Source organism: Lipotes vexillifer, unplaced genomic scaffold, assembly GCF_000442215.2.
Source record: "Lipotes vexillifer unplaced genomic scaffold, Lipotes_vexillifer_v1.1 scaffold71, whole genome shotgun sequence".
Lineage (NCBI taxonomy): Eukaryota > Metazoa > Chordata > Mammalia > Artiodactyla > Lipotidae > Lipotes > Lipotes vexillifer.
The window spans coordinates 6420288-6444954 of record NW_006793703.1 but is presented as its reverse complement, the minus strand read 5'-3'; the positions used below and the strand labels follow the sequence as shown (position 1 = coordinate 6444954).

The 24667-nt window shown below is 51.1% G+C and overlaps 1 protein-coding gene across 1 annotated transcript; it reads right to left on the bottom strand.

The window, feature by feature from the left end:
• Positions 1–4919: 4919 nt before the first annotated feature.
• ADCK2 (aarF domain containing kinase 2) lies at positions 4920–20380 on the bottom strand. The gene is made up of 8 exons (XM_007466621.1): positions 19448–20380; positions 17583–17729; positions 15103–15231; positions 14019–14114; positions 11113–11364; positions 9626–9754; positions 8724–8777; positions 4920–5338 (listed from the first exon to the last, which is right to left on the bottom strand). The coding sequence occupies exons 1-8, from the start codon at positions 20378–20380 to the stop codon at positions 5198–5200; spliced, it is 1881 nt and encodes a 626-aa protein (XP_007466683.1). The 3' UTR covers positions 4920–5197.
• Between the last annotated feature and the right edge of the window lie 4287 nt (positions 20381–24667).

Below are 24667 nucleotides of genomic sequence, written 5' to 3'. Positions count from 1 at the left end.
GTTCCCGCCTCAAATTAACGTCGGAGGCCCTTCCCAGCTGTGAGGACCGTGGGGTCGCTAGCTGAGCTCGCCCACCGCATGGAGGGACCCGGCTCGCCGTGGCTTTCATGGTCTGGAGGCGCCTCTGAAAGGCGAATGGTGTAGCCGGCCCTGGAGAACTCGGCTAGGTGGAGCCCCCGGATGGGCGTGCCGCGCCTCGGCGCTCAGCTTCAGGAGCCCCTCTTCGTTACGCGGGCGCTAAGAAACTTAACCCTGAAACTGAGCTCGCTCCTCCTTACCGGTGCTTATCTAGAAGCTGTTACCCGACCTGGACCCGCCTCCCTGCCTGCTCTCCTGAATTAACTACCCTTCCAGACCGTGTTAGGAGGCCACATCCTTTCTGAAACAGTATGTCCTTCCCAAAGCTAGTCCACTGTACTCTTCTTTCCTGCAAAGGCTCAACGGTTTCTTTAAAGCCTTCCTGGTTGTATTGTTCTGCAAACTTGAACTTGATTACCAACCCGCAGCCAGTCGTTCCCACATGTCGGCACCTGGACTGGTGGTATCAGAATCCCCTGTGGAGCCCGACCCCAGATATTACGTCTGGATTAGGGCCAAGGAATCTGCGTTTTAGCAGGCCTCCAATTTATGCCTCCTTGATCCTGAGCCAGCCCTGGATTCTTGGCTTTTGTCTCTTAATATTGCCTTCTATTAAGTCCTGGACGAACTCCAAACTTCTCTAGACACCCCTCCCCCAGTCCCCAAATTCTTTTTTTTTAATTAATTTATTTAATTTATTTATTTTTGGCTGCGTTGGATCTTCATTGCTGCGCGCGGTCTTTCTCTAGTTACGGCGAGCAGGGGCTACTCTTAGTTGCGGTACACAGGCTTCTCTTGTTGCGGAGCACGGGCTCTAGGCGCGCGGGCTTCAGTAGTTGTGGTTCGCGGGCTCTAGAGCGCAGCCTCAGTAGTTGTGGTGCACGGGCTTAGTTGCTCCACAGCATGTGGCATCTTCCCGGACCGGGGCACAAACCCGTGTCCTCTGCATTGGCAGGTGGACTCCCAACCACTGCGCCACCAGGGAAGTCCCCCCAAATTAAGGTCCCCACTTACAGGTTATAGTTTTCCTAAGAACTTCCAGATTTGATTAAATTATAAACTTAACCTGCCAGCCTCACACCCTGGAGATTTCGATTTGAAATGGATCACCTGCCAAGCACTGAAGACTTCACACTGAGTCATAAGCATGAAAAATAGGAAACTTACGGAGAGAAATGTAGACCTGAATTTAGGGATTTGAGTGCATTGAATATAACTGACACTACTGTGGCAAGATATGGGCGTCCATGTGCCCTGTAACTGGAAACCCCCCTCCCTGGAGAGAGGCTTATATAAAGCTATGATTACTATGATGCCCTTCTGAAGAACTTATTGATTGACCTCTGGCCCCATAGGACTCATTCCCCCCCCCACCCTGCCTTTTCCTGCCCTCCTAACTTCTAAGTATATAAATTATAGGAAAGAATTTACTATATTCTGGGTGCAAGTTGACTTCCCAGCTGACATGCAATAGTGTGGCTTTCTCTGGGCTACCATTCACCGCTTACCCTTCCTAGTGACATATACAAATCACTAAGATAGGAAGTTCACGAATTGGGAGGACAGGGCTTTTCATCCTTCCTAAGGGAGCTCTCTGCCCATATTATACAGCTGCCCGCCTTGCTCCCAGGAAAGAACAATGCTGTGATTCCTAGGCCACAAAAAAAAAAAACAAAAACAAAAAAACAGCGTAAACACACAAACAAAAAAGCATAGAACTTGAGTCTGAAGATCTGGAGTTCAAACCTCAGCTCTGCCAACAATTAGCTCTATGAATTTGGACAAGTCACTTCTCCAAGACTCAGTGCCCTTCATCAGCCATTTAACAGAGTACCTGGCCCACAGCGTGTGCTCAGCAATTTTTATTGCTTTGTTAATACTTTCCTTTCCTGGTAGCAAAAGCTTTTCAGGTAAACTAAAATTCATTTACCTTCCCCTTCTTGCTGAATTACAAAATAAAAAGTTTTAACTTTAATGCTGGCTTGTATTTAAAGCAATATTGTTCTATAGACCATTTGTGGGATCCTCAGCTCTAATGTTTTGCATCACAAATTCTGATTTTTTGCTATAAAAAGTTTAGGGTCCCAATCAGTAAACTATTTTGACTATGTAACAGCGACGCATATTTGTTTTGCAGACATGCTCTAAAAACTCCAAGGGCAAATATCCCTGACTGCCTTTTGCAGGTTGCATGACGACCCTCTTTTTGGTTCTCAGATAAGCACACTATTTGAATGGGTGCATTTTAGAAGGTGAGGGAAAGGATGCCAAGCCCAGACACTGAGCTCTCAGCTTCGACATGCAGGACAGACTCTAAATGGCCTAACATTATAGCATCTAACCCCAAATCAAAAATCTGTCCCATAGCTAGAAAGGGAACACAGCAGGGGGATGAGGAGGAAAAAAAAAAAAACTTGTTTACACAACTTCATGTTTATTTAATTTTCTACTTTATTTATTTATTTTTGGTTTTTGGTTTTGGGGGGGCTTTTTTGGCCTCGCTGCAAGGCTTGTGGGTTCTCAGTTCCCTGACCAGGAATTGAACCCGGGCCACAGCAGTGAAAGCGCCGAGTCCTAACCACTGACCACCAGGGAACTCCCTAATTTTCTACTTTTAAAGGCTTGCTTCATCTCCCTTTCCCTATAAGCCTTGTAAAGAAGAAAGGAAATGGGCCTCCCTGGTGGCGCAGTGGTTGAGAGTCCGCCTGCTGATGCAGGGGATACGGGTTCGTGCCCCGGTCTGGGAGGATCCCACATGCCGCGTAGCGGCTGGGCCTGTGAGCCGTGGCCGCTGAGCTTGCGCGTCCGGCAACGGGAAAGGCCACGACAGTGAGAGGCCCACATATCGCAAAAAAAAAAAAAAAAAAAAAAAAAAGAAGAAAGGAACTTATCTTTCCAGTGGTTTCAGTAACACAGAAATGAACCTTGTTCTTTCTACTTTAGTGGGATTGAGCTGTGATCTTCCTTTGGGGAGATGCCCTGCTGGACACTTTATCTACTTATACCCAAGAAGTAGCCTTTTCTCCTTATGAAGATGAACGTATAAATCAAGTTTAGCATTTTTAAGATACTTATTTTAAAAATCAGCAAATTATCTGTATTAAAGCACAACCATTAACCATTTTTCTCCTCTTCAGTCCAGCCTGTGTTCATTTTCTGTTGCTGCTGTAATGGCTCCTGAGGAACTGAGGCCCTCGGGCCAACAGCCCACAAGAAGCTACAGGAGTGAGCTTGGCATCAAACACCCCCGTTGAGCCCCAAGATGCCTGCAGGCGTGCAAGACTAAGCAGAGGACCGGCTGAGCTGCACCCACATTTCTGACCTGAAGAGACTATGAGGTAACAAGTATAGTCGTATTAAACTGCTACATTTGGGGGTAGTTTGTATGCAGTGATAGATAACTAATACATGTCACAGTGGGTTGATGGAATCCATTGGCTTTAAAGGAAGGCTCAGTGGTGCTGGTGTTTGCTCAGGGAGACACCTGGTCTGTGTCAGTGCCCCCTTCTCTTGCCCCACAGTGTAACTGTATGTGCCTTTGGCACAAGGGCCGAATGTCTGGCTGGCTTGCCCATGAGGAGGCAGCTGAACAGGGCTTCCTGGAGCCCCCCAGCACCTCACTGCCTGATTCGAATGCCCTCCCCTCAAGACCTGGAAGGTACAAACAACATCTCCACCCCTCTGAAAAAAAAAACTGCGCCAAAGGAATCTCTGTCCAACTAAACCTTAGTTCTTCCCTAAAAGACAGAAACTTTATCCTTAAGAAGGAAAGAATGAAAGGATCTAGTCCTGTGGTCACAGCAGGACTTTTAGAGAGCAGGGAGGCTTGAGCTTCCACTCACTGTCTAGAGCCGTGGTCTCCAAAACAAGCAGGAGAATCCACTGGAATGTGGGGAAAATATTATTTTTATCAAAAACAAGAAATTAAGCTTTACTGATATCCACTCTACAAGCTGACCCTGCGACCCTCTACGTCCATGTGGGCCAGACACATGTCAGACCAGCTTTGAGAGAATAGTCCGTAGATGAGCCCAGTGCAGAGGGCGGCAGTGGCCGCCACCCCTTCCTTCGCTGCTGGAGTGTCACTGGGTGCTACCGTGGATTTCCAGTCCTGGTTAACAGGATGTACTTATTATATTATCTATATATCAATATTAACCGAAATTAACCCTGGGCAAATGCACAAGGGCCTGAACATTGCTCAGAAAAACCAGAATCTAAATGCTAATATGTGAGCGCAGGGGATCTTTAAGAAGAACGGCAGAGCTGATTCTGTTCCTATCTCTAGTATGTCACATTAACCATTAATCATTGTGGTTTTTTTTCCTTTTACCTTATAATACAACTTAGCAAGAGGTTGGCAAAAAATATTTTAAATTGTCCAGAGGATAATTTGAGATACAATGAAACTTGCCCTAAGTGAAGGCTGTGCCTCCAGAGATTGGCTAGTGATGGTAGCACCTGTATAAAACTTATAAATTATATATGTGCGTGTATATATAAATATATGCAACTTTTTACCAATAGGGCACATAATGAAAACATTTGAAACAAAACAAACAAACAAAAAACACAAAATACTGTGGGGAATTCCCTGGTGGTCCAGTGTTTAGGACTCTGTGCTTTCACTGCCGAGGGCCCGGGTTCAGTCCCTGGTCAGGGAACTAAGATCCTGCAAGCAGTGCACCAAAAATAAAACAAAAAACAAAAAACATTTGGAAGCCATGGGTCTACAGGAGTCTATGATATTTTCTAACCTAGATATCAGAGTCTGGAAACAACCAGCAGGACCCACCTGATCCGGGAGTATAGAGGATTAAGATAAGAAGAGAGAAAAACCAGAAAACAAAGTAAATTTATCCGTCCTCCTTCAGAGAACATTTTCCCTGAAATAGAGTCTCCCTGACACCAGGCCCAGCTTCCACGACTGAACTGAGAGGACCTTCTTTCCCTTTACGTCCCCAACTAACCCAAAGCTTTTAAAACAGATGCCTGAAACCAAATCGGAGTGAAAAGCAGTGGCAGGTCTTCCACAATCCCAATTTTAGAATGTTCAAGCTGCCACAGGAGAGGCTGTTGGGAGTGGCCTCCAGCTGAGATGAAGCACCCACTGCTGCAGTCAGCGGGAGGTCGCTAGTCCTTGCAGAAGGAAGGGCTTTGCTGCCTCCAGGATGTCCAGTTTAGGGTCCAGTGAGCGGCCAAGCCCCTCCAACACCATGATGGCAAACACAATTGAGGCAAAGTTGCTCTCAAGCTTTACCTGAAACAGAAAAACAGTGGTTCTTTCCGAAGCCCATTGATATACAGAGAGTGTCCTGGGTAACATGTCACTGTCTACTCCCAGCCTCGTCTACCTGCCCATGTGATTTTGATCATCTACCTAACATTCTTTTCCCTACCCAGTCATTTTTCCCACCATTTCATATACTCACCCAACCCCCACCTACTAGAAATATTAAGGAAAATATAGGGGATTCAGTGTGTACAGCTCTTCTCTAGGGTAAGTGTGTGAATGACTTAAAAATACTAAAGTGAATAGTTTACAGCTACACCGGGAACCAGAAATCTAAATAAGGGTCATTCTTCAAAATCCACAGTAGTCTTTTTGAGACCAAGCACAACCGGCTTTGCTCAAATACAGCAGAGTTTCTTCCCCTTTGGAGCCAGGTTAATAGTAATAACAATTTACGAGGATTACCCAATTAATTCTCAAAAGTACTCTCATTATCTCCGTTCAGTAAATAAGGAAGCTAAGGCTCAGGGTGGCTCAAGTGGTGACTTGCTCAAGGTCTCTGGGTGAGGAAGAGTAGAGCCAGGATTTAAACCTAGAACAAGAATCTCTTTTCAGGTGGACAGAAGGTCAGGCAATGGAAAGTTGACTCATGGGGAAATAATCTTTGTTAAACGTAAAGTGGGGGCTTCCCTGGTGGCGCAGTGGTTGAGAGTAGGCCTGTCGATGCAGGGGACACGGGTTTGTGCCCCGGTCCAGGAAGATCCCACATGCCATGGAGCGGCTGGGCCCGTGAGCCATGGCCACTAAGCCTGCACGTCCAGGGCCTGTGCTCCGCAACGGGAGAGGCCACAACAGTGAGAGGCCTGCGTACCACAAAAAAAAAGAAAAAAAGTAAAGGGGACCGGGGACTTCCCTGGTGGCACAGTGGTTAAGAATCTGCCTGCCAATGCAGGGGACACGGGTTTGAGCCCTGGTCTGGGAAGATCCCACATGCCGTGGAGCAACTAAGCCCGTGCATCACAACTTCTGAGCCTGTGCTCTTGAGCCCGCGAGCCAGCCACAACTACTGAAGACCATGCGCCAAGAGCCCGTGCTCCACAAGAGAAGCCACCACAGTGCAAAGCCCGTGAACCACAGCAAAGAGTAGCCCCTGCTCGCCGCAACTAAAAAGAAAGCCTGTGCACAGCAACAAAGACCCAACACAGCCAAAAATAAATAAATAAATTTATTTTTTTAAAAAAAAGTAGAGGGGACTTCCCTGGTGGCACAGTAGTTAAGAATCTGCCTGCCAATGCAGGGGACACAGGTTCGAGCCCTGGTCCGAGAAGACTCCACATGCCACGGAGCAACTAAATCCCTGCGTCACAACTACTGAGCCTCCACTCTAAAGCCTGTGAGCCACAACTACTGCGCCCACGTAACACAACTACTGAAGTCCGAGCACTTAGAGCCCGTGCTCCGCAACAAGAGAAGCCCGCGCACTGCAATGAAGAGTAGCCCCCTCGCTGCAAGTAGAGAAAGCCCGCGCCAGCAACAAAGACCCAATGCAGCCATAAATAAATAGATATTTAAATATTTTTAAATAAATAAATAAATAAGGGGTATTTGTCCCAGTTAAGGCCCAAAAACTTGTCTGGGGAGTCAGATGCCTGATCAGGAGAAAGCGGCATGTTACAAATGCACACTCATCGTGGGAATGTAAAATTGTGCAGGCTGTGGAAGGCAGTATGCAGCTTCCCCAAAAACTAAAAAAAAATACCATCTGTAACTCAACTGTACTTCAATTTAAAAGAAACTGTGTGATCTAGCGATCCCACTTCTGCGCAAACATCCAAAAAGAGTTGAAAGCAGGACCTCAAAGAGACATTCGCACACCCGTGCTCATTGCAGCATTGTTCTTAGTGGCCAAGAGGTAGAAGTGGCCCAAATGTCCATAAAGAATGAACGAATAAAGAAAATACAGGATATACATACAATGGAATATTATTTAGTCTTTAAAAAAAAAGGCAGTCCTATCACCTGCTACAAAGTGCATGAACCTCAAGAACATAACATCAAGTGAAATAAGCTGGTCACAAAAGGACAAATATCATATGATTCTACTTATATGAGAAATCTAGAGTCATCAAAATCATGGACACAGAAAGTGGAACAGTGGTTGCCAGGGGCTTGGGGGGAGAGAGACATGGGGAGTTTTTGTTCAGTAGATACAGAGTTTTAGTTTTGCAAGATGAGAAAATTCTAGAGCTCTAGAGGTCTGTTACACAATTTGGTGAATGTGGTTGACACTGCTGAGCTGTGCACTTGGAGATGGGTAGGGGTAAATTTTATATTATTTTTTAACCGCAATTTAAAATGTTTTGAATTGTTCTAAATTAAGTGCCTGGTGAAGCACTTGAATAGAGTGGCTGTACTCAGTCGGCCCTCTCTCTGCCGTCCTGTCCTGAGAATCACAGTGACAACAGCAAACATCTAAAGCTCTGGTAACTGTTGTGTCCCACGCAGTGTGTGAGGAAGGCTATGTGCCAGTGGGAACACTGGAGGCCGGAGAACAAAGCAGCTGGGAGTGGGGCTACGCAGTCAGGCTGCAGGCATGGGGTCGGGCACTACCATGGGGGCCACCTGGCCGGGGGTGAGTTGCTCGGTGCTGGCCTCGAGGAATGTTGCATGGATTAAATCAGATACTAATAAATGTTACACAGCTAAATTAGGTGCGTAGAGGGGAGTCATGGCACACTGCTACCGTTGTCACGGCCTCATCCGGCCCTCCCAGTGGCCCCGGGGAGACTTGAGCAGGTCAGAGCTGGTTGGTGCAGAGCTGGCTGTGAGCCTCACCCTCTCCCAGGAGTTCAGTTGCAAGCCAGCCCCCTAGCAATGATTAAAGCTTTCCCCAATCTTAAAGTGATATTTAAGTCTTTCTTTTTTTCTTTTTTTTTTTTGCGGTATGCGGGCCTCTCACTGTTGTGGCCTCTCCCGCTGCAGAGCACGGACTCCGGACGCACAGGCTCAGCGGCCATGGCTCACGGGCCCAGCCGCTCCGCCGCATGTGGGATCCTCCCGGACCGGGGCACAAACCCGTGGCCCTCATCGGCAGGTGGACTCTCAACCACTGTGCCACCAGGGAAGCCCTAAGTCATTTTTAAAATGGAACCTGTCAAAAGTTTTGGAAAGCATAAAGTTTTTCACCAAAAACCCCACCAATGTGGGATCACAACGTGACCAAGGAAAGATCTTGCTGGTCGTCAAGTAACAGAAACAGCACTCTTCACCACAGGGATCGGTGCATGCAACGTTTTCAAAAAACGAGATCTCACATAAGAAAAGTACCTGTCACCACCCTGAGGCCACCCGCCTTCCCCAGAGCCCTCCTCTCCTGCCTGACCAGAGGGCAAGCTCTCCACCCAGACCTCACCTTGTGAGTCATCAGCAACTTAAAGACATTCGAGAGAAGGATGGAAACTTGAAGCTGGAAAACAGAATAAAGAGTCTGCAGAGGCTGCAGAGCCCCCGGGAACCCCTTCTCCCTTGCCTGCCCCGTCCCACGGCCACACACACGCACGCACGCACGCATGCACACACACAACAGTGAGCAGAAACAGACTGCCTGACAAATCCCAGAAAGGAGTGCATGCACACAAGCCCAACTTCCACCTCACAGCTGAGTTCAAAGACCCCTCGGAAGGACCAGCCTGGAGGCCTCTACCCCCACACTCCCGGCACACACAGACATCACTTCGGAATAAATAAGACAGGCAGCACCGGGGGACCCGCTGTTGCTCCCCACTGCCAGTGGGCCACCTCTTGTTCTGACTTGCTCCAGCTAGTGTGGACTTGGGAATGAACTTGGGAAGAAAACTCAGGTTTGTCAGAACTGTGTGCAGAATACCAAGTGGGCTCTGCTGCAGGTCTAAATAGAGGGCATAAACATTCTGTACGTCCTCTGTCTGCTCAGGGGCCTCAGTCCTCCCTTGCCCCACCACCATGCTCCGCTGAGCTCCACGGAGATAAGGCAGCAGAACAGCTGACCCCTGGTCTGGGCAGGGCAGGTATGCAGCACTACGTATGTCACCGTCCCAGCAGCCACCCAGGAGAGCCTGGTCAAGGAGCCGCTCTTGAAAGCCGGGATTCCAGAGGGCCTCCTCACACCTCAAAGATGTGGGCAGAGGAAAAGCTTTGTTCTTTATCTGCCTTAAAACCCAAGCGCCTCGAGACTTCCCCCCATGAAGAGGTCTCCCTTAGACCTGTGGTTTGCTGTGTCCAAGGGCAAGGTCAGTAAACACCCCAAGGCCCCTGTGCCTGGAGTGGCCTGCTCACCTTTTCCAGCGTGATGGTGTTCTTCCTGGCCTGGGTCACCAGCCTGGCCATCTCAGCCTTAAATCCCTCCACATCCTTGCACTCACTGGCCCGGGCATGATGCAGGATGAGCTCAGCCACTCTTTGGCCCTGGAAGACGCAAAAGAAAAAAGCTTGGTAGAGTCAAGAGGGCACAAAACTAGATGCTGCCCAAACTTCTTCATATCCTAGTTGTTTCCGCCCCCAATTTTCTACCACCCTGCTTTTGGCCACCCATCCTTTTTTAGCTTGACCTCCCCGCCCCGCCATACCTGGTAAATAGTCAAGGTCTTTTGCAGCTTGTCTTGGGCAGTGGGGCCCCACCTATACTCAGCACAGACAAGGAAAGGAGCTGCACTGTCTCCTTTGCCTCCAAGGCTACCCAGGCCCAGCAACAAAGCCAGTGCCTGCTACGTGGCACTGCTGACCAACCCGCCTGGCCCAGAGCCACCAGGATCTGCCACCAGGCTGGACCAGCCACACCATCCTTGAGGGCGGTCTTCCCGCCGGAACAGAATTCCCTGCTCACGGCTGACCCAGCCTCTGTACTCCAGCCATCTCGCCCCTCCTCCACCCAGGAAGCCCCTGATCAAAGCCTCCATGGTCTCCCCAGCACCCACGCAGCCCCGGCGGTCACAGCCCAGGAGCCAGGCTCCTCCTCCTCGGCTGTGACCTTCTTCTTTTGCCCAAACCTGTGCAGAGGAGCACCTCCCACCCCCTCACCAGCCACTGCACCTCAGTGTTGAACCTCGGCCCAGGAGATGCTTTCAACCTGGCTCAGGCTCAAGCCTCTGGTCTGCCCCCTCAGAAGCCTCCTAAGCAGGGGTTCCTCTGAATTTCGCCTTTTCTTCCAGCTTTCTCTTTCCCAGGGTCTTTCTTGCTGGAGAATTCACTGTCACCCTTGATGTGGCACTTTAGGTTGACTCAGTAGAGGCTTCGCTGAGTCCTTTTTGCTAAATAATAATTCTCAACCACTGGAGCCCCTCAGAGGCACGGGATGAGGGGTTAAAACCACTTATGTCGCGCCAATCACGTGTTTTCCCACACCTGGATAATAAGTTCCCTGAGCTGCTGCTTCTCACCAGCCCCACCTTCTCGCAGCAAATGGCACAGACCAGGGCGGCTATTATTCAGTCAAGAAGCTAGTGTTCCCAGGGCCCAGCTGTACACTTACTGAGGAAGGAAGAGAGACCACCAGAACAACAGCATTTGGGAAGGAGGCGTGTCTTCCCATCATTCCAAACCATGAGCTGCTCGAGCAGGCCCGTTCTGACTACAGAGCCTTCGGCAGCTTCATTTTCCTGCTCCCCTTCCTTCTCCCCGCTTCCTCTCTCTGCTCCACCCATTTCCATCAGGAGCGCCCTTGGCAAACACAGGCATTTACAAGAATGACAAACGCTGAGGAGCCCCGAGGTTCCCAAGGGCCTAAAAAATTCAGCCCCAAATCCCGAGGGCCCAGTGGGTCTCACCTGCCCCATCACCACGGCCATGAAGACTGCCCGGAAGTTCCTCAGGTCAGCAGCCTGCAGCTCGGCCACAATGCCAGCGTCCAGAAGCACCAGGCACAGCGGGCACCGGGCAGGCGTCACAGCCACCGCCAGCGCGTCACAGACATCCACCTGCTGAGGCTGCGCCTCTTGGCTCTTGGGAAGACCGTCGGCGCCCTGGACCAGGATGTTCCCAGGGTGAAGGTCTGCATGGACAAAGTTGTCCACAAATATCTGGGAAGAGATCAGAGCTACTCTAGGCTAAGTCAACCTCACCATCCCATCACCACGAGGCCACATGTGGAAAAGCTTCCAGGGTGACGCGAGTTCCCAATGATGAATTACAAGGCAGAGAGGTGTGGGTTTTATAAAGCCTCAAAGCTTGATATCGATTCAAAATTTGTACAGGGACAAGCCAGGTTGATGTTTTCAAGAGAAAATTTATTTTCAAAGTAAAGAGCATTAAAAATGATCATAGGGGAACATGATCAAAGACCAAACCGCATTTCAAGAGACTTATTTTTACTCTATGAATTAAGCAATTAATATTCAAATTTAAAATTATCTAGTCATTGTTGACAGATTTTCCCCGAACCTCTCAGTTCTTACAATTCATGTAACTTCCTTTCTTTAAAAATATTTCATAAATCAGACTTCGCCTCCATTACCTCCATCCGTCCACATCATGAAGTCTAAAAGTGATCCTGACAGCCGTACTGGCACATGGAATCGGGGAGGCTGGGAGAAATGGCTTTGAACCTGCTAAGCAGGAAAGAAAGCCCCAGGGACTGTGATGGAGGGAGAGTCAGGCGTGACTGTGAAACAGGAATCTGCCTGCTGTGAAAGATCATAGAAACCACCAGCAATCCTTCTGTGAGGGGAAGGAGAGACCCGGGGCAGAGGTACAAAACATCTGCTGCTGGAGGGGCTCCTGGGGGACTCCTTCCAGCCAACACAGAGCCCTTCCTCCTACTGGATGCAGGCCGAAGACCCTATCCCTCATGGTAGTCATGGCAGCAGGTCACTGAGGGACCCTTCTAGTCCAGATCCTGGCTCTGCTGGAGGTAAGGGAGGCTGCTATCCTGGTGAAAATCCCAGGAACTGAGGAAGCCGGGGCCTGCACACCTGTAGGATATGGTCACCAAAGGCTAGCTGACCCCCGACCCTGGGACAGAACCTCCTGGCACCTTGCTGTTAGCTGAGCCCCCAGGGGCCTTGATCCCACAAGCTGGAAGCCCCCTGTGATCTCCCGACTCCTGAGCGCTGCTCAGCACTGCTTCTCCCCTAGCTACTCCCCCCTGCACCCTCCCCTCGCCCACGGTGCACCTCGGAGCCCTGTTACTGGGGACAAAGTCCTCTCCCCACTGAGCTTCCACTGCGCTGCCAGTGGAAACCCAGCTCTCCAGCGACAACCCCGCTTCTCCAGGAGCCCCTTGGGTGAAGGCTACCTATTCTCGATACCCACGCACCCCAGGGCTGGAGGTGAAGTCAGAGCCACTCAACCACCAGCCCGTCACCCTGAGCCCTCTCCAGGTGTCTGGCTTACAGCCTCCTGTGCTGTCTGCCTGCACCGTCCCGCTCAGCGCACCCATTCTCACCTCCGCCCCACTTCTGCCACCTGCCTGGCCCTCACAGCTCCACCTTGGTTACCTGGTTTCTTCCCTCCTACTCTCTGACCACACGCCTGGTTCCTTCCTACCCCGATTCTGCACCCCCAGACCTAGGCACTTGTCCTCACTATGCATCCTAGACCAGCCGTCTCTGCCTCAACCACTCTCTTCTGTGCTAACCACCAGGAAGAGCTCAGACCCTCGACAATCTCAGTACCTTTTTTTTTAATTTATTTATTTTTACTTATTATTTTTGGCTGCGTTCGGTCTTTGTTGCTGTGTGCGGGCTTTCTCTAGTTGCAGCGAGTGGGGGCTACTCTTCGTTGTGGTGCGCAGGCTTCTCATTGCAGTGGCTTCTCTTGTTGCAGAGCACAGGCTCTAAAGCGCGCGGGCTTCAGTAGATGTGGCACGTGGGCTCAGTAGTTGTGGCTCGTGGGCTCTAGAGCACAGGCTCAGTAGTTGTGGCTCATGGGCTTAGTTGCTCCGTGGCATGTGGGATCTTCCCGGACCAGGGCTTGAACCCGTGTCCCCTGCATTGGCAGGCAGATTCTTAACCACTGTGCCACCAGGGAAGTCCATGTATCTTCTTTCTTTGCTCCTACACGTGAGGTGCTAACAATGCTGGGTTCCTGCTGTTAATACTAGTGATGAAATAACTGATATTGCTTTGGGCTCACTGTATCCTTTTTTGAGTGTCAACTCAATAATTATTGTCAGGCCATCCTCTCCAAGGAGACAGCTAGACTTCCTTCACATCCCGGAGGAGATGGCGCCACTTCCTGAACAAATCCTGGGGCTGGGATGGCCCATCCTAAATGACCCTCGGGTACCCGTACTCAACCCACTTAGCATCGCCTGTCTTCCCACTAAACGGGAATGTTCCCTGAACATTGTTGCCATGTCTCTTTTGCTTACAACTGTAAATCCAGCACTTAATTCAGTGCCTGGCACGTAGCAGGTGCTCAACAAATACTTGCTGAATGAATGAATGAAATAGCATGTAACACCCGAGGTTGTCTTTGGCTGTTTGTCTAAACTGTAGGCAAGTCGGGTGGGGCTTGGGTCTCCCTCCCCACTCTTGCACAGAGACACAGCGCATAACACGGAGAAAGTGCTCAACAGAAAGCTGTAGCAGAAGGCGCGTTTGGGTCAGCTCGGCTATCTCTAGAGCTGACCCTCTCCAGCCAGCGGCCATTTGCTCGGCTGAACAGGGTCCCCCACCCCCCACACACAATTGCACCGCGTGCCAGCTGAGCGCCCGCCCTGCCGTGAGCTCACCATCTTCAGGAGCATGTCGATCCCCAGCCGCGCAATCTTCCTCTTCACGTCCCCGGGAATCCCTGCTTGCTGGTAACTAGACACAGGCACACTCTCCTGGGGGAAGATCGGGGAGAGAACAGCTTTAGCCTGCACAGCCCGCAACTGCCCCGCTCCTCGTCTCCACGGGGGCAGACCCGCACGGCCTTCCCACTGATAAGGAAGTGACCCGGAGAGGTTTTCCTTTCTTAGAGCCCCTATGGATCTGTCACCCACAAGATAATTTTAACCTATTTACCCTTCCCTTCTACAGCACGTATCAACAAGTCCCATAGGTTTACTAGGGAGGAAATCCAGTGACTGCCACCCACAGGTAAGAGAGGCTTTGCTGTCAGGGTGAGCTTGTTTCTGGTCAAGAATCAGCCAATGGGGACAAGAATGAGCTCTGTGACCTCACAGGAGAGAAAAGAAAAGGAAGAGGGAAGAAAGGGGAGCCAGTCAGTACGCGTTTTGTATAGGTTAGTTATTTAATTGTCAAAGCAGCCTATTGAGATAGATCTTGTTATCCCTAATTAACAAATAAAAGAACTAAAGCCCAGAAAGTTTAAGTAACTTGCTCAAAGTCACACAGCTAGTAACAGTGGGTCATTCAGGTCACTCCTCTGGATCTCATTACCATCTTTACAAAGGAGACAGAACCAGGAGACAGCTAGGGCCATGACAGGAATACTTGTTGAGCACTTTCTCTGTATTGAGCACTTTCTCTGTGCAGAGGGCATTTTGCATTCAATGTTTCATTGACTCTTGGGACAACCCTACGAGGCAGGAAGGGTTGCCTGCTGTTGTACAGGAGGGAACTGAAGCCAGCCAGCAAATACAGTGGCAGAGCAGACTTCCAAATCCAGAAAGTCTGAGGTCAGGGCCAGGCTCTCAGCCACCTTGCTACACCGCCTTCCTCCCTCAGGCGTATCCAAACCCCTCTCAGTTTCACAGGCAGTAATCACATGCTCTCTTGGCTTTTGTCTTTTCCAACTCAGGCCTTCCTGTGAAGGGGAGACAACCTGACTGAGTAAAAGGCACGGCCAGGGGAAGCTCTCAGTCTTACTTCATACGTTTCCACCAAGACATCCCTGGTGACAAAGGGACGCAGAGGGGTGGGGAATTTGACAGAGTTCACATTCAGGAAGTTGCATTGGAAGTGTTCTAGATTCCGAGCTTCATAACGCAGGTCGATCTACAGGGAAATGGAGAGAAGAGGTGAGGGAAGGGGTAGTCTGGGCCCAGGGACAGCAAAATCTGAACCCCCCAAGAGCTAGCAAGTCCCAAGATTCACCTGCCTTCCCCACCTACTCTCCTGCAGAACTCCCAAGAAACTCGGGCTGCCCCAGAAGTCTCAAGCCCCATCCCTACCCCACGACGTGAACTCCAAGCTGCAGACAGCAGACACGCTGGAGAACTTGTCTAAACTGAATTTACGTTCACCCTGCCCCCAGTCACCTGCGAGTCACTGCAGATTACACCTTCTCTCTTACCCTGCATACCCATGGGAGACTCAGTGCCTTCAACTCTGCAGCCCTCACCACTCTCAGATCTGTTCCCCTTTTCCAACCCACTGTTCCTCCCACGGTGACTCAAAACCAGTCACCTGAACCCTAACAGAGGTGTCCTAGTTGGGCTCCCTGTCCCCCATCTTCCCTCTCTCCAATCCATGTGGTGTCCCCCCCACCCCCCCTGCAGGACGGAGTCTGCATTCATTAGGATGACGTCCAAGGTGGGCCATGGTTTGGCCCCTGCTTCTCTCTCCAGGTCCATCTCTTGGGGAGCTTCCTCCTTCCTCTACTGCCCCAAACTCCAGCTGCACCCAATCTGCAGAGTGCTGAACATCTCAGCCTGCGAGATGCCTCCCCTCTCAGTGCCTTGTTTACTCCCCCTGACTGGAGTGTTCTTCCCCCATTTGGGCCAACTGCAAACACTCCCCTTTCGCGAGTCAGCGCAAGCCTAGGGAGCCTGGACCCTCAGGGTGGAATGACCACTTCCCCTCTTGAGCCTCAGCTGAACCCGACCGAATCTATAGAGACCCCTATTGTAACTCATGCTTTTTCTCCAAATATTTCACATCAGCCCTCCTCCTCCTACTATATATTCCTTGAGGACAGGAAAACCTCACTTGTTTTCTTAGTTCACCAGCTTCTAACACAGTTCTTAATACATGTTACATGAATTTATAAATGAACATACACCCCCTACATACACCCAGACTCTTAAGATTTCAAGGCTGGGAACGTGATTGGACCACTCAGAGCTACAGCTGGTAGGAAGAGTTGATTTTTTAGATAAATGGGTTGCGCTATAGAGGTCTGAGCTTCAAGTGATGGGATCCCATGATGCCTATCAGACTTCTCAAAGGGGAACTGAAGCTCAGGTGGTAGAACTGAGAGTGATTAATGCCAAGATGGGTGTCAGAAAAGAAGTTATTTTTCTCTGTTTTAATTTTCTTTTATTATCAAACCTACACAACTCCATAGCATAAAGCAAAGCTTTCTAAACGTTAAAACACATCCCTGGGGCTTAAAACCCTAAATCAGAGGACATAAATGAAGACTTGGTACACTGCTTCTGAAAGCCTGCCAATTTCTGTGCCAACCACCAGGAAGCCAGCACAGATGCCTCCTTGGAGCCCTGAGAGCCTCCAGCATGTTTACCAAGTCTGGCTACTTAAACAGGTGTCCCAAGGGCCCTGGACAAGGAGAGGTCCTTGTCTACTCATTAACCCCGGGAAAAAAGCAAAACAAAGGCAGTGTGTGCGGGATTCCCTGGTGGCGCAGTGGTTGAGAGTCCGCCTGCCGATGCAGGGGACACGGGTTCGTGCCCCGGTCCGGGAGGATCCCACATGCCGCGGAGCGGCTGGGCCCGTGAGCCATGGCCGCTGAGCCTGTGCGTCCAGAGCCTGTGCTCTGCAAGGGGAGAGGCCACAACAGTGAGAGGCCCGCGTACCGCAAAAAAAAAAAAAAAAAAAGGCAGTGTGTGACTTCACTAATTCTTCTCCTTCTGGAGTTTGGCCATTGATTGTGGCACAGATAATGCTATATGTTCCACCAGACTCATTTCATTTTCATCCCAGACACTAAGGAAGACTGCCTTCCCCAAGCTCCCTCGTAGTTACACTGGGCCCGTGTGATTAAAGCTCTGACCTGTAGACTGGGAAGAAGTGATATATATCACTTCCAGACCTGGCCACAGAATCCTTTACATGACCCTCTGTGGTCTCTCTCCCCATTCCACACTGACCCCAGATGACAAATTTGGAAGGAAACTGGGTCCCTGAATAACTATGGAGTAGAGCTGCCACTCACTCCCTCAGTTCACCTGCATGGAGCTTTCAAATAAGCAAAAAATAACATTGTTGCATTAAGTCACTGAGATTTGGATATTCTTTGTTATATCAGCTAGCATCACCTATCCTGACTAATATACTACATTAGCCACAATGCACTGGGAAAATACTCATCCATTCAGCATTTACTAAGCAGCTGCTAATGGCAAAACTGTTGTGTGCTATTTACAACTGAGGAAAAGAGAATTCACCTGTTGCACCATGAGCTTCTCAAATTCCTCCACAATCTCAGGCAAGCTGAGCCACTTGATTCCTGGCAAAAGTGCAAGGACTCGGCTGCCCATCTTCATCAGCAGCAGGTCCATCTGCACCTGAGCAAGCAGACCAGGGTGCAACACCTGCCAAAAAGAGGCACAGTGAGACAGGAGGGATCAATCAACCCAGCCACGGCTGGGTCCCACCGTCAAAGGAGAGTCAGCAGGCTTCTCATCAGAGCAAAGGGGAAGCAGTCCCAACGCCCAGGATGCTCCTGCATTCCTCCCTTTGCGTCTCCCTGAGGAGACTCAGAGGGCAGCTCCCCTGCATGGCACTCAGCTTTGCTGGGAAGAATAGGTGGGCTTCTCCTTCCAAATACATTAAGTTTAGATAAGTGATTCCTAAACATTAGTGAGCATAAAAGTCACCATGGGTTGCTTGGTGAAAATGTGGACTCCCAGATCTCCTCCAAGACCTACTGAGTCAGGGACTTCCCTGGTGGTCTAGTGGTTAAGACTCCACGCTCCCAAGGCAGGGGGCCCGGGTTCGATCCTGATCAGGGCACTAGATCCCACACGCCTGCTGCAACTAAGACCCAGCGCAGCCAAATAAACAAACAAATAAATATTTTTTAAAAAGACGTACTGAATCAGACTGGCTGGAAGGGGAGCTGGGAATCTGCATTTTACTGAGTGTACAGGTAGCTGAGTCAGGTGGTCCAAAGCCTGTGAAATACTGCTCTAGAGTCACAGAACTCCAGAGGTGGAATGGAAAGAGTTCAAACTCCAGTTCTGCAACCCATTTCCTGTATGAAACTGGACAAGCTGTGCAACTTCTCTCAGCCTCCTGTTCTATCATTTAAAACATGCATATAGGGGACTTCCCTGGTGGTCCAGTGGTTAAGACTATATGCTTCCAATGCAGGGGGGCGCCGGTTCGATCCCTGGTTAGGGAACCAAGATCCCACACGCTGCGTGGAATGGCCAAAACAACAAACAAAAAAAAAACCCATGCAGACAATAACCCCTACCTCCACCTCAAATCCTTTTAGGAATAAAGTGGAGTATAAATAAAGATAAAAGAAAAAAAATGCCTATCTCGGGCATCTAATAAAGATTAAACAATGCATCTGACGTGACGGGCATGTTTCCTGGTATACAGCAGGCATCCACTCCTTTTGTATCCCGCAGAGCAGAGGAAACCTTCGAGATATTTTGGACCAGTGTTTCCTAAATGTGCCTAATGATGAGAATCATTTGCAGCATTTATAAAAAGCCAGGCCCAGGCTCTTCCCTTGGAAAGTATAACTCAGTAGGTCTGAGTGAGGCACCCTTGGGAGGGTTTTATCTGCGGAGGTAAAAGAGAGCACCAGGGTATTTGCTACTAGCATCTGCCAGTTCTCCTGGGGATGTGCTGAACAGGGGTGGAAAGGTGTGGAGAGAAGAGTTGATGGAGCCCAGGAAGGGGTGATTGGAAATAAAGAGAGAAGGAAACCACTTCTGTAAAATGAACGCCACCCTCTTGGGCTCACCACAGCCTACCTAACACAGTCTGTCTCTGATCTATCCTGACCCCAGAGCAGGAGGTCAGCTGAATGGTGGGTCCTCCACCCACAGCGACAGCCAACTCCAAACCCTCTTCATTTTCCTCTTTCAGACCATTCGCATCACCACTCCTTCAAGCCAAGAAATCAAACAGCTTGCACATCATAGGCACTCAGATAACTGTCAAGCTAAAAGAAATCAATGGAAGGCAATGTGGGGTGACTTGCAAAGGGGGACTTCCTGATCTGGGCAGCTCCGTGGAGTCGGTGAGGTTTTAGAGATGGGAAGGGTCTGGCTGCAAACATCAGAACACTTACTTTCACGGCCACGGGGATGAAGTGATCTGGCTGTGGTCCATGGGCGAGTCCCGAAGCCTGAGACAAGACTGCATTCGATCCAACCAGGTCAGCTTTAGGGAAGAGCAGCCCTTCTAGAAATGACTGGTCGGCAAGACTTCCTTGAGGCCTCCACGCCTTCCCCAAGTGTCCAAGGAGCTCTCCCAGCCCCCGGACTTTCCCGGCTTCCGAAGAAAGCTGCAGTCTGGAGTCTGTGGCCAGTCTCCGGATGCTGTCATTCTCCAGGAAGGCAGGATTGGCACGTGCTTTGTACACTTGGGCCACGCAGCCGGAACCCACAGGCTCCTGCTTCTCAAAGCAAAGGACCCTCCCCCAGTCCTCTCCGAAGGCCTGCCGTAGGAAGTGTTCAGTGTGGGTCCAAGGATGGGGCGTCACCTGGACGTGCAGCTTGGAGAACTGCGCACAGAAAGCCTCTGAGAAGAGATCACGCCGGGTGCTGGCCCACTGGCCGAGTTTGATGTACGTTGGACCGGAGGTCTCGGTGGCTTTCAGAAGCAGGTGGAGCCAGAGCCTGGAGACACTGGGAGCCAGGTAGGTGAGGGGGTAGAGTAGAAGGAGGGGGAAGAATTTCACCAAGAGCGCCCCCGCGCGGAGCCAGATCCGCAAGTGCAGAAGGAGGCAGCCTAGCCGCTGCTCCGGGGGGACTCTCTCCAGTGGCCCGTTTTCAGCCAGGTCACTCCAACTGGTCCTTTGCCGACACAAGCTCTCAGGGACCCCCTTGCCAATGTCCTCAGAGGCTGAGATGAGTTTGGGCAAAGTGCCAAGCAGAAGCCAACAGAGTCTAGCCTTGCGACAGCACCCGGAGGGTCTCAAAAGGCCGAGGTCCTTTCTGAGCTCCAAGCCCCTTAGGTGCGACAAGCAGACCCTGACAGAGAAGCGCCAGGGGGTCACCATGCTCTCCCAGAGGTCGCGGTCCAGGCTGCCTGCCTCCACTTAAGGAGCACCCATCTTCGTTCCTTCTTTCCGCAAGGCTGGCCTGAGTCGGGGCCCCAGCTGAGTATTCTACTTGAAAGCGAGGCAGCTGTGAGACTCGGGGCGCTCAGACCTCGCCTCGCGTGTGCAGCCTCTGCCGGGTCCTGCTGCGAGTCCTGCTTCCTCAGGGCCGCCCCGCCCCGCGGGCCCGCAACCCTGCCCCGCCTCCGCCGCAGGAGGGCTGGCCCATCAGTCCCCGCTCCCTCCCGGGTACCTCGCCTGGGTCTGAGGCCCGAGGGTTGTCAGAACTGAGCGCCGGAGGGGCCAAGCCAGGCCCAGGTCTGGGACGTGACCCGCGCGAGGTGGCCGCGCGGGTGGAGACAGAGCCGGGCCGCAGCAGGGTCACCGCGCACGCCGGCCGGCGCGCTGAGGGGCTGCGCGGGGTGGGGCTGGGGGGACTGTGCGGAGGGCCGCGGCGCCCAGAGCCTGGGTCGGGGTGAGGAACGGCCAGGCGGGGCGAGGCGTGGAGAGCTGGGGCGGGGGGCGGGGGCAGTGCGGACTGCCGAGGAGCCGGGCACCGAGTACGGTGTGGGGAGGAGTCGGGCGGGGTTGTAGAGAGCCGAGTCCCCGTACGCGGCGGGGTCCGGGCGCCAAGGGCGTGGAAGGGGCGCGGAGGGCCGGGGATCAGAGGGTCAGGGATCGGGGCGCCGAGGGCCGGGGATCGGAGGGTCGGCTATCGCGGTGCCTAGGGCCGGAGATCGGGTGCCGAGGGCCGGGGATCAGAGGGTCGGGGATCGGGGTGCCGAGGGCCGGGGATCGGGCCGCGGAGGGCCGGGAGTCCGGGGGCGGAGGACCCGGGATCCGGGCACAGAGGACCGGGGATCCGGACGCGGAGGCCGCGGGATCCGCGTCTTCCGGGACCGCCCGCCCGCAGGCTCGGGGACCGCCCCTTAAAGCCGACGCGAGCCGGACTGCGGCCGAGGCTCACCCGGCCCGTGCGTCTCGGAGTCCCAGAAATAGAATTAACCCAAAACGCCAACGCGCCCTCCACGCCCCCTTTCCCCGCTGCGCGTCTGTCTCTCCACTGACATCCTGAGCTTTCCTTACAAAGAGCGGGGAAACGCGGAAACGCTAGGTGGACTGAAGGCCGGTTCCGGAGCACGCGTCTGTTTTTCAACTGAGCGGGAAGTGGGGCGGGTGGGGTGAGGGCGGGGGTTGGGAGCGTTGTCCTTGGACGGCTGGAGTCCCTGGCTGCCCCGATTTGGGGAACGTGTTTGGACCTTGGGGAGTGGCTCCGGAAAGAACATTCATTCATTCAACCAATACTTACTAAGCTCCAGTATTTCTTAAACTCAGTCCAGTATTAAGCCCCCAGATGGAAGGTATTTGGTGTGAGGTTTTTGAGGAGTTTGTTTTTTTAACCTTGAAGAACCAAAGGAAGGTCAGCTACCTCTAGAGAGCAAAGGAGAGCAGAACAGAGCTTGGAAATCAGCCAACACAGCCAGGGAGGGCCCAGTGGTCTTATGCTCTGCTCTTTGGGGCTTAGGAGGCTGCACTGTGCTGGGCTACCACAGTTACCTCTACATACATGACCCTTTATCTCCACGAGGGTGACAGGCTTCAACAGAAGTCTGCCAGGGCCTCGCAAGTGGAAGGGCCCTGGGGAGGGAAACAAGGTCGTGGCCCATGCCTGCTCCTGGAAGTGTGACTGCCACTCACAGCCTAAGGAGTGCTGGAAATGTGGGAACTCCTGCACTGCTAACTAATAATCCATATCCCATTTCCGCAAGATGCGGCAGACCCTTTTAAAGTTCCCTAGACAGAAGTCATACCTACCACCACTGGTTTCAAATATGGCCAGCTATTAATTATGCCCTCCCAGCTTCCTCTGATTTATTTGTCCACTCTGTCCCAAAGGTATAAAATATTCTTGTATGACTCTGATTCACCAAAGGGCTTATTGAGGACTTAATCTGAAACCAGAGTCTCTCGGTTCTAGCCCCCTAATTAAGAGATAACCGCATGAGTGGACACCTCTGTGTGCTGCGGGAGGATGGCCGAACAGGTGACCAAGTCGGTGCTATTCGTGTGTCTGGGTTACCAAAGAAGACTTTGCCACATTTGATGATATGCTATGTATGGATGACAGCAACCTGAGAGATTTGAATAGAAAAAGTAATCAAGTTAAAAACTGCAGAGCGAACATTGAACTACTAGCAGCAGTGTGTGTGGTGCTGCAGAGCCTTCCTGGAGAAGGGTCGCTGACCCGGGTCCAGTCATTTCACGGCCCAGTCATTTCATCCCCACAGGCCCATGTTCTCCATTGAGTGTCACAGTGTCACCATTCCCTAGCCAAGGCCACAGCCCTTTCTTCAGTTAACTCACTGTTTCTTTTTTCTTTTTGGCTGCGTTGGGTCTTTATTGCTGCGCGCGGGCTTTCTCTAGTTGTGGCGAGCGGGGGCTATTCTTCGTCGTGTTGCGCAGGCTTCTCATTGCAGTGGCTTATCTTGTTGCGGAGCACGGGCTCTAGGTGTGTGGGCTTCAGTAGTTGTGGCACACAGGCTCAGTAGTTGTGGCTCGCGGGCTCTACAGCGCAGGCTTAGTAGTTGTGGCACACGGGCTTAGTTGCTTCACGGCATGTGGGATCTTCCTGGACCAGGGATCTAACCCGTGACCCCTGCATTGGCGGGCAGATTCCTAACCGCTGTGTCACTAGGGAAAGCCCTGACTCACTGTTTCTTACCTTAAAAAAAAATTGTGGATGGAAATCCGTTGTGTTTGGCCGAAAAATAAATAAAAATTTTTGATTCAAACAAACAAAAAAAAGAGGTAACCACACGACCTCAGGTGGTCTCTCTGGGCCTCTGTTTCTCCTTAAGCGATTTGCAGAGGGGAGTCTGATCAAAGCTATACAAATTCTCTAGACTTACATCTATGATTCTGGCAATTAGTATCTTTAACAGTAGTTAAGGGACTTCCCTGGTGGTCCAGTGGTAAAGAATCTGCTTTACAATGCAGGGGACGCGGGTTCGATCCCTGGTCAGGGAACTAAGATTCCCACATGCCGCAGGGCAACTAAGCCTGTGGGCCACAACTACTGAGCTCTCATGCCTCAACGACAGAGCCTGAGTGCCGCAAACCACAGAGCCCATGTGCCCTGGAGCCTGCACGCCACAACTAGAGAGAAGCCCGCGTGCCGCAATGAAGATCCCACGTGCTGCAACTAAGACCCAACGCAGCCAAAAATAAATTAAATAAATAAATAATCTTGGGGAAAAGAAAACAGTAGTTAAGAACAAAATTCTGGAGCTAAGTAAGCCTGGCTTCAGTTCTTGGTTCTGTGTAACCTGTATAACCTTAGGGACACATTACCTCGCCTTTTGGAGCCTCTATTCCTCACTTGTCGGATGGAGGTAAGAACAGAACCTCCCTCTCTGGCTGTTGAAAGCAGTGAGTCAAAACTGTACATGGGGCTTCCCTGGTGGCGCAGTGGTTGAGAGTCCACCTGCCGTTGCAGGGGACGTGGGTTTGTGCCCTGGCCCAGGAAGATCCTACATGCCACGCAGTGGCTGGGCCCGTGAGCCATGGCCACTGAGCCTGTGCGTCCAGAGCCTGTGCTCCGCAGTGGGAGAGGCCACAACAATGAGAGGCACGCAAAAAAAAAAAACTGTACATGACATGCGTAATACCAGGTGTCACTAAATGTTAGCAAATATTGTCATTTATATTATCTAGATAAATTAAAGTTGTTCTGTTTCACAAATTTGGAGGAAACATCATGGAAGGTCTGACCTCAGCCCTTTTTGGCATCCTAGAAATTCACCTAAAGTGGTGGCTCTCAAACTTGAGCATCTGTCAGAATCACCTGAAGGCTGGGCCCATCTGCAGTGTCTGATTCTGTAGGTCTGGAGTGGAGCCTGAGAACTGACAATTCTAACAGGTTCCCATTTGCTGCTGCTGGTCCTGGGAACACACTTTGAGAACCACTGTCCTGGTGGTGGTGGTGATAAAGGTGCACTGTCTCAAGGAGTTAACAGTCACCCAAACAGGTGAAGTAAAGGGATTCCCGGGGCCCATGTGGATTTCAATTAGGAGAACACAGTTATACATATTAAGACACCATGGACAGCAAAATCAAACAGTGGTATCAAATATGAACCCTAAATCAAAAATTGTAAGGGCAACCTTTAAAAATTAGAGTTGTTGATTTGTAGTCAAGCTGCTTCTCACATGGGTAACTCTATGTAATGTTTCGTGATTAGTAACAGC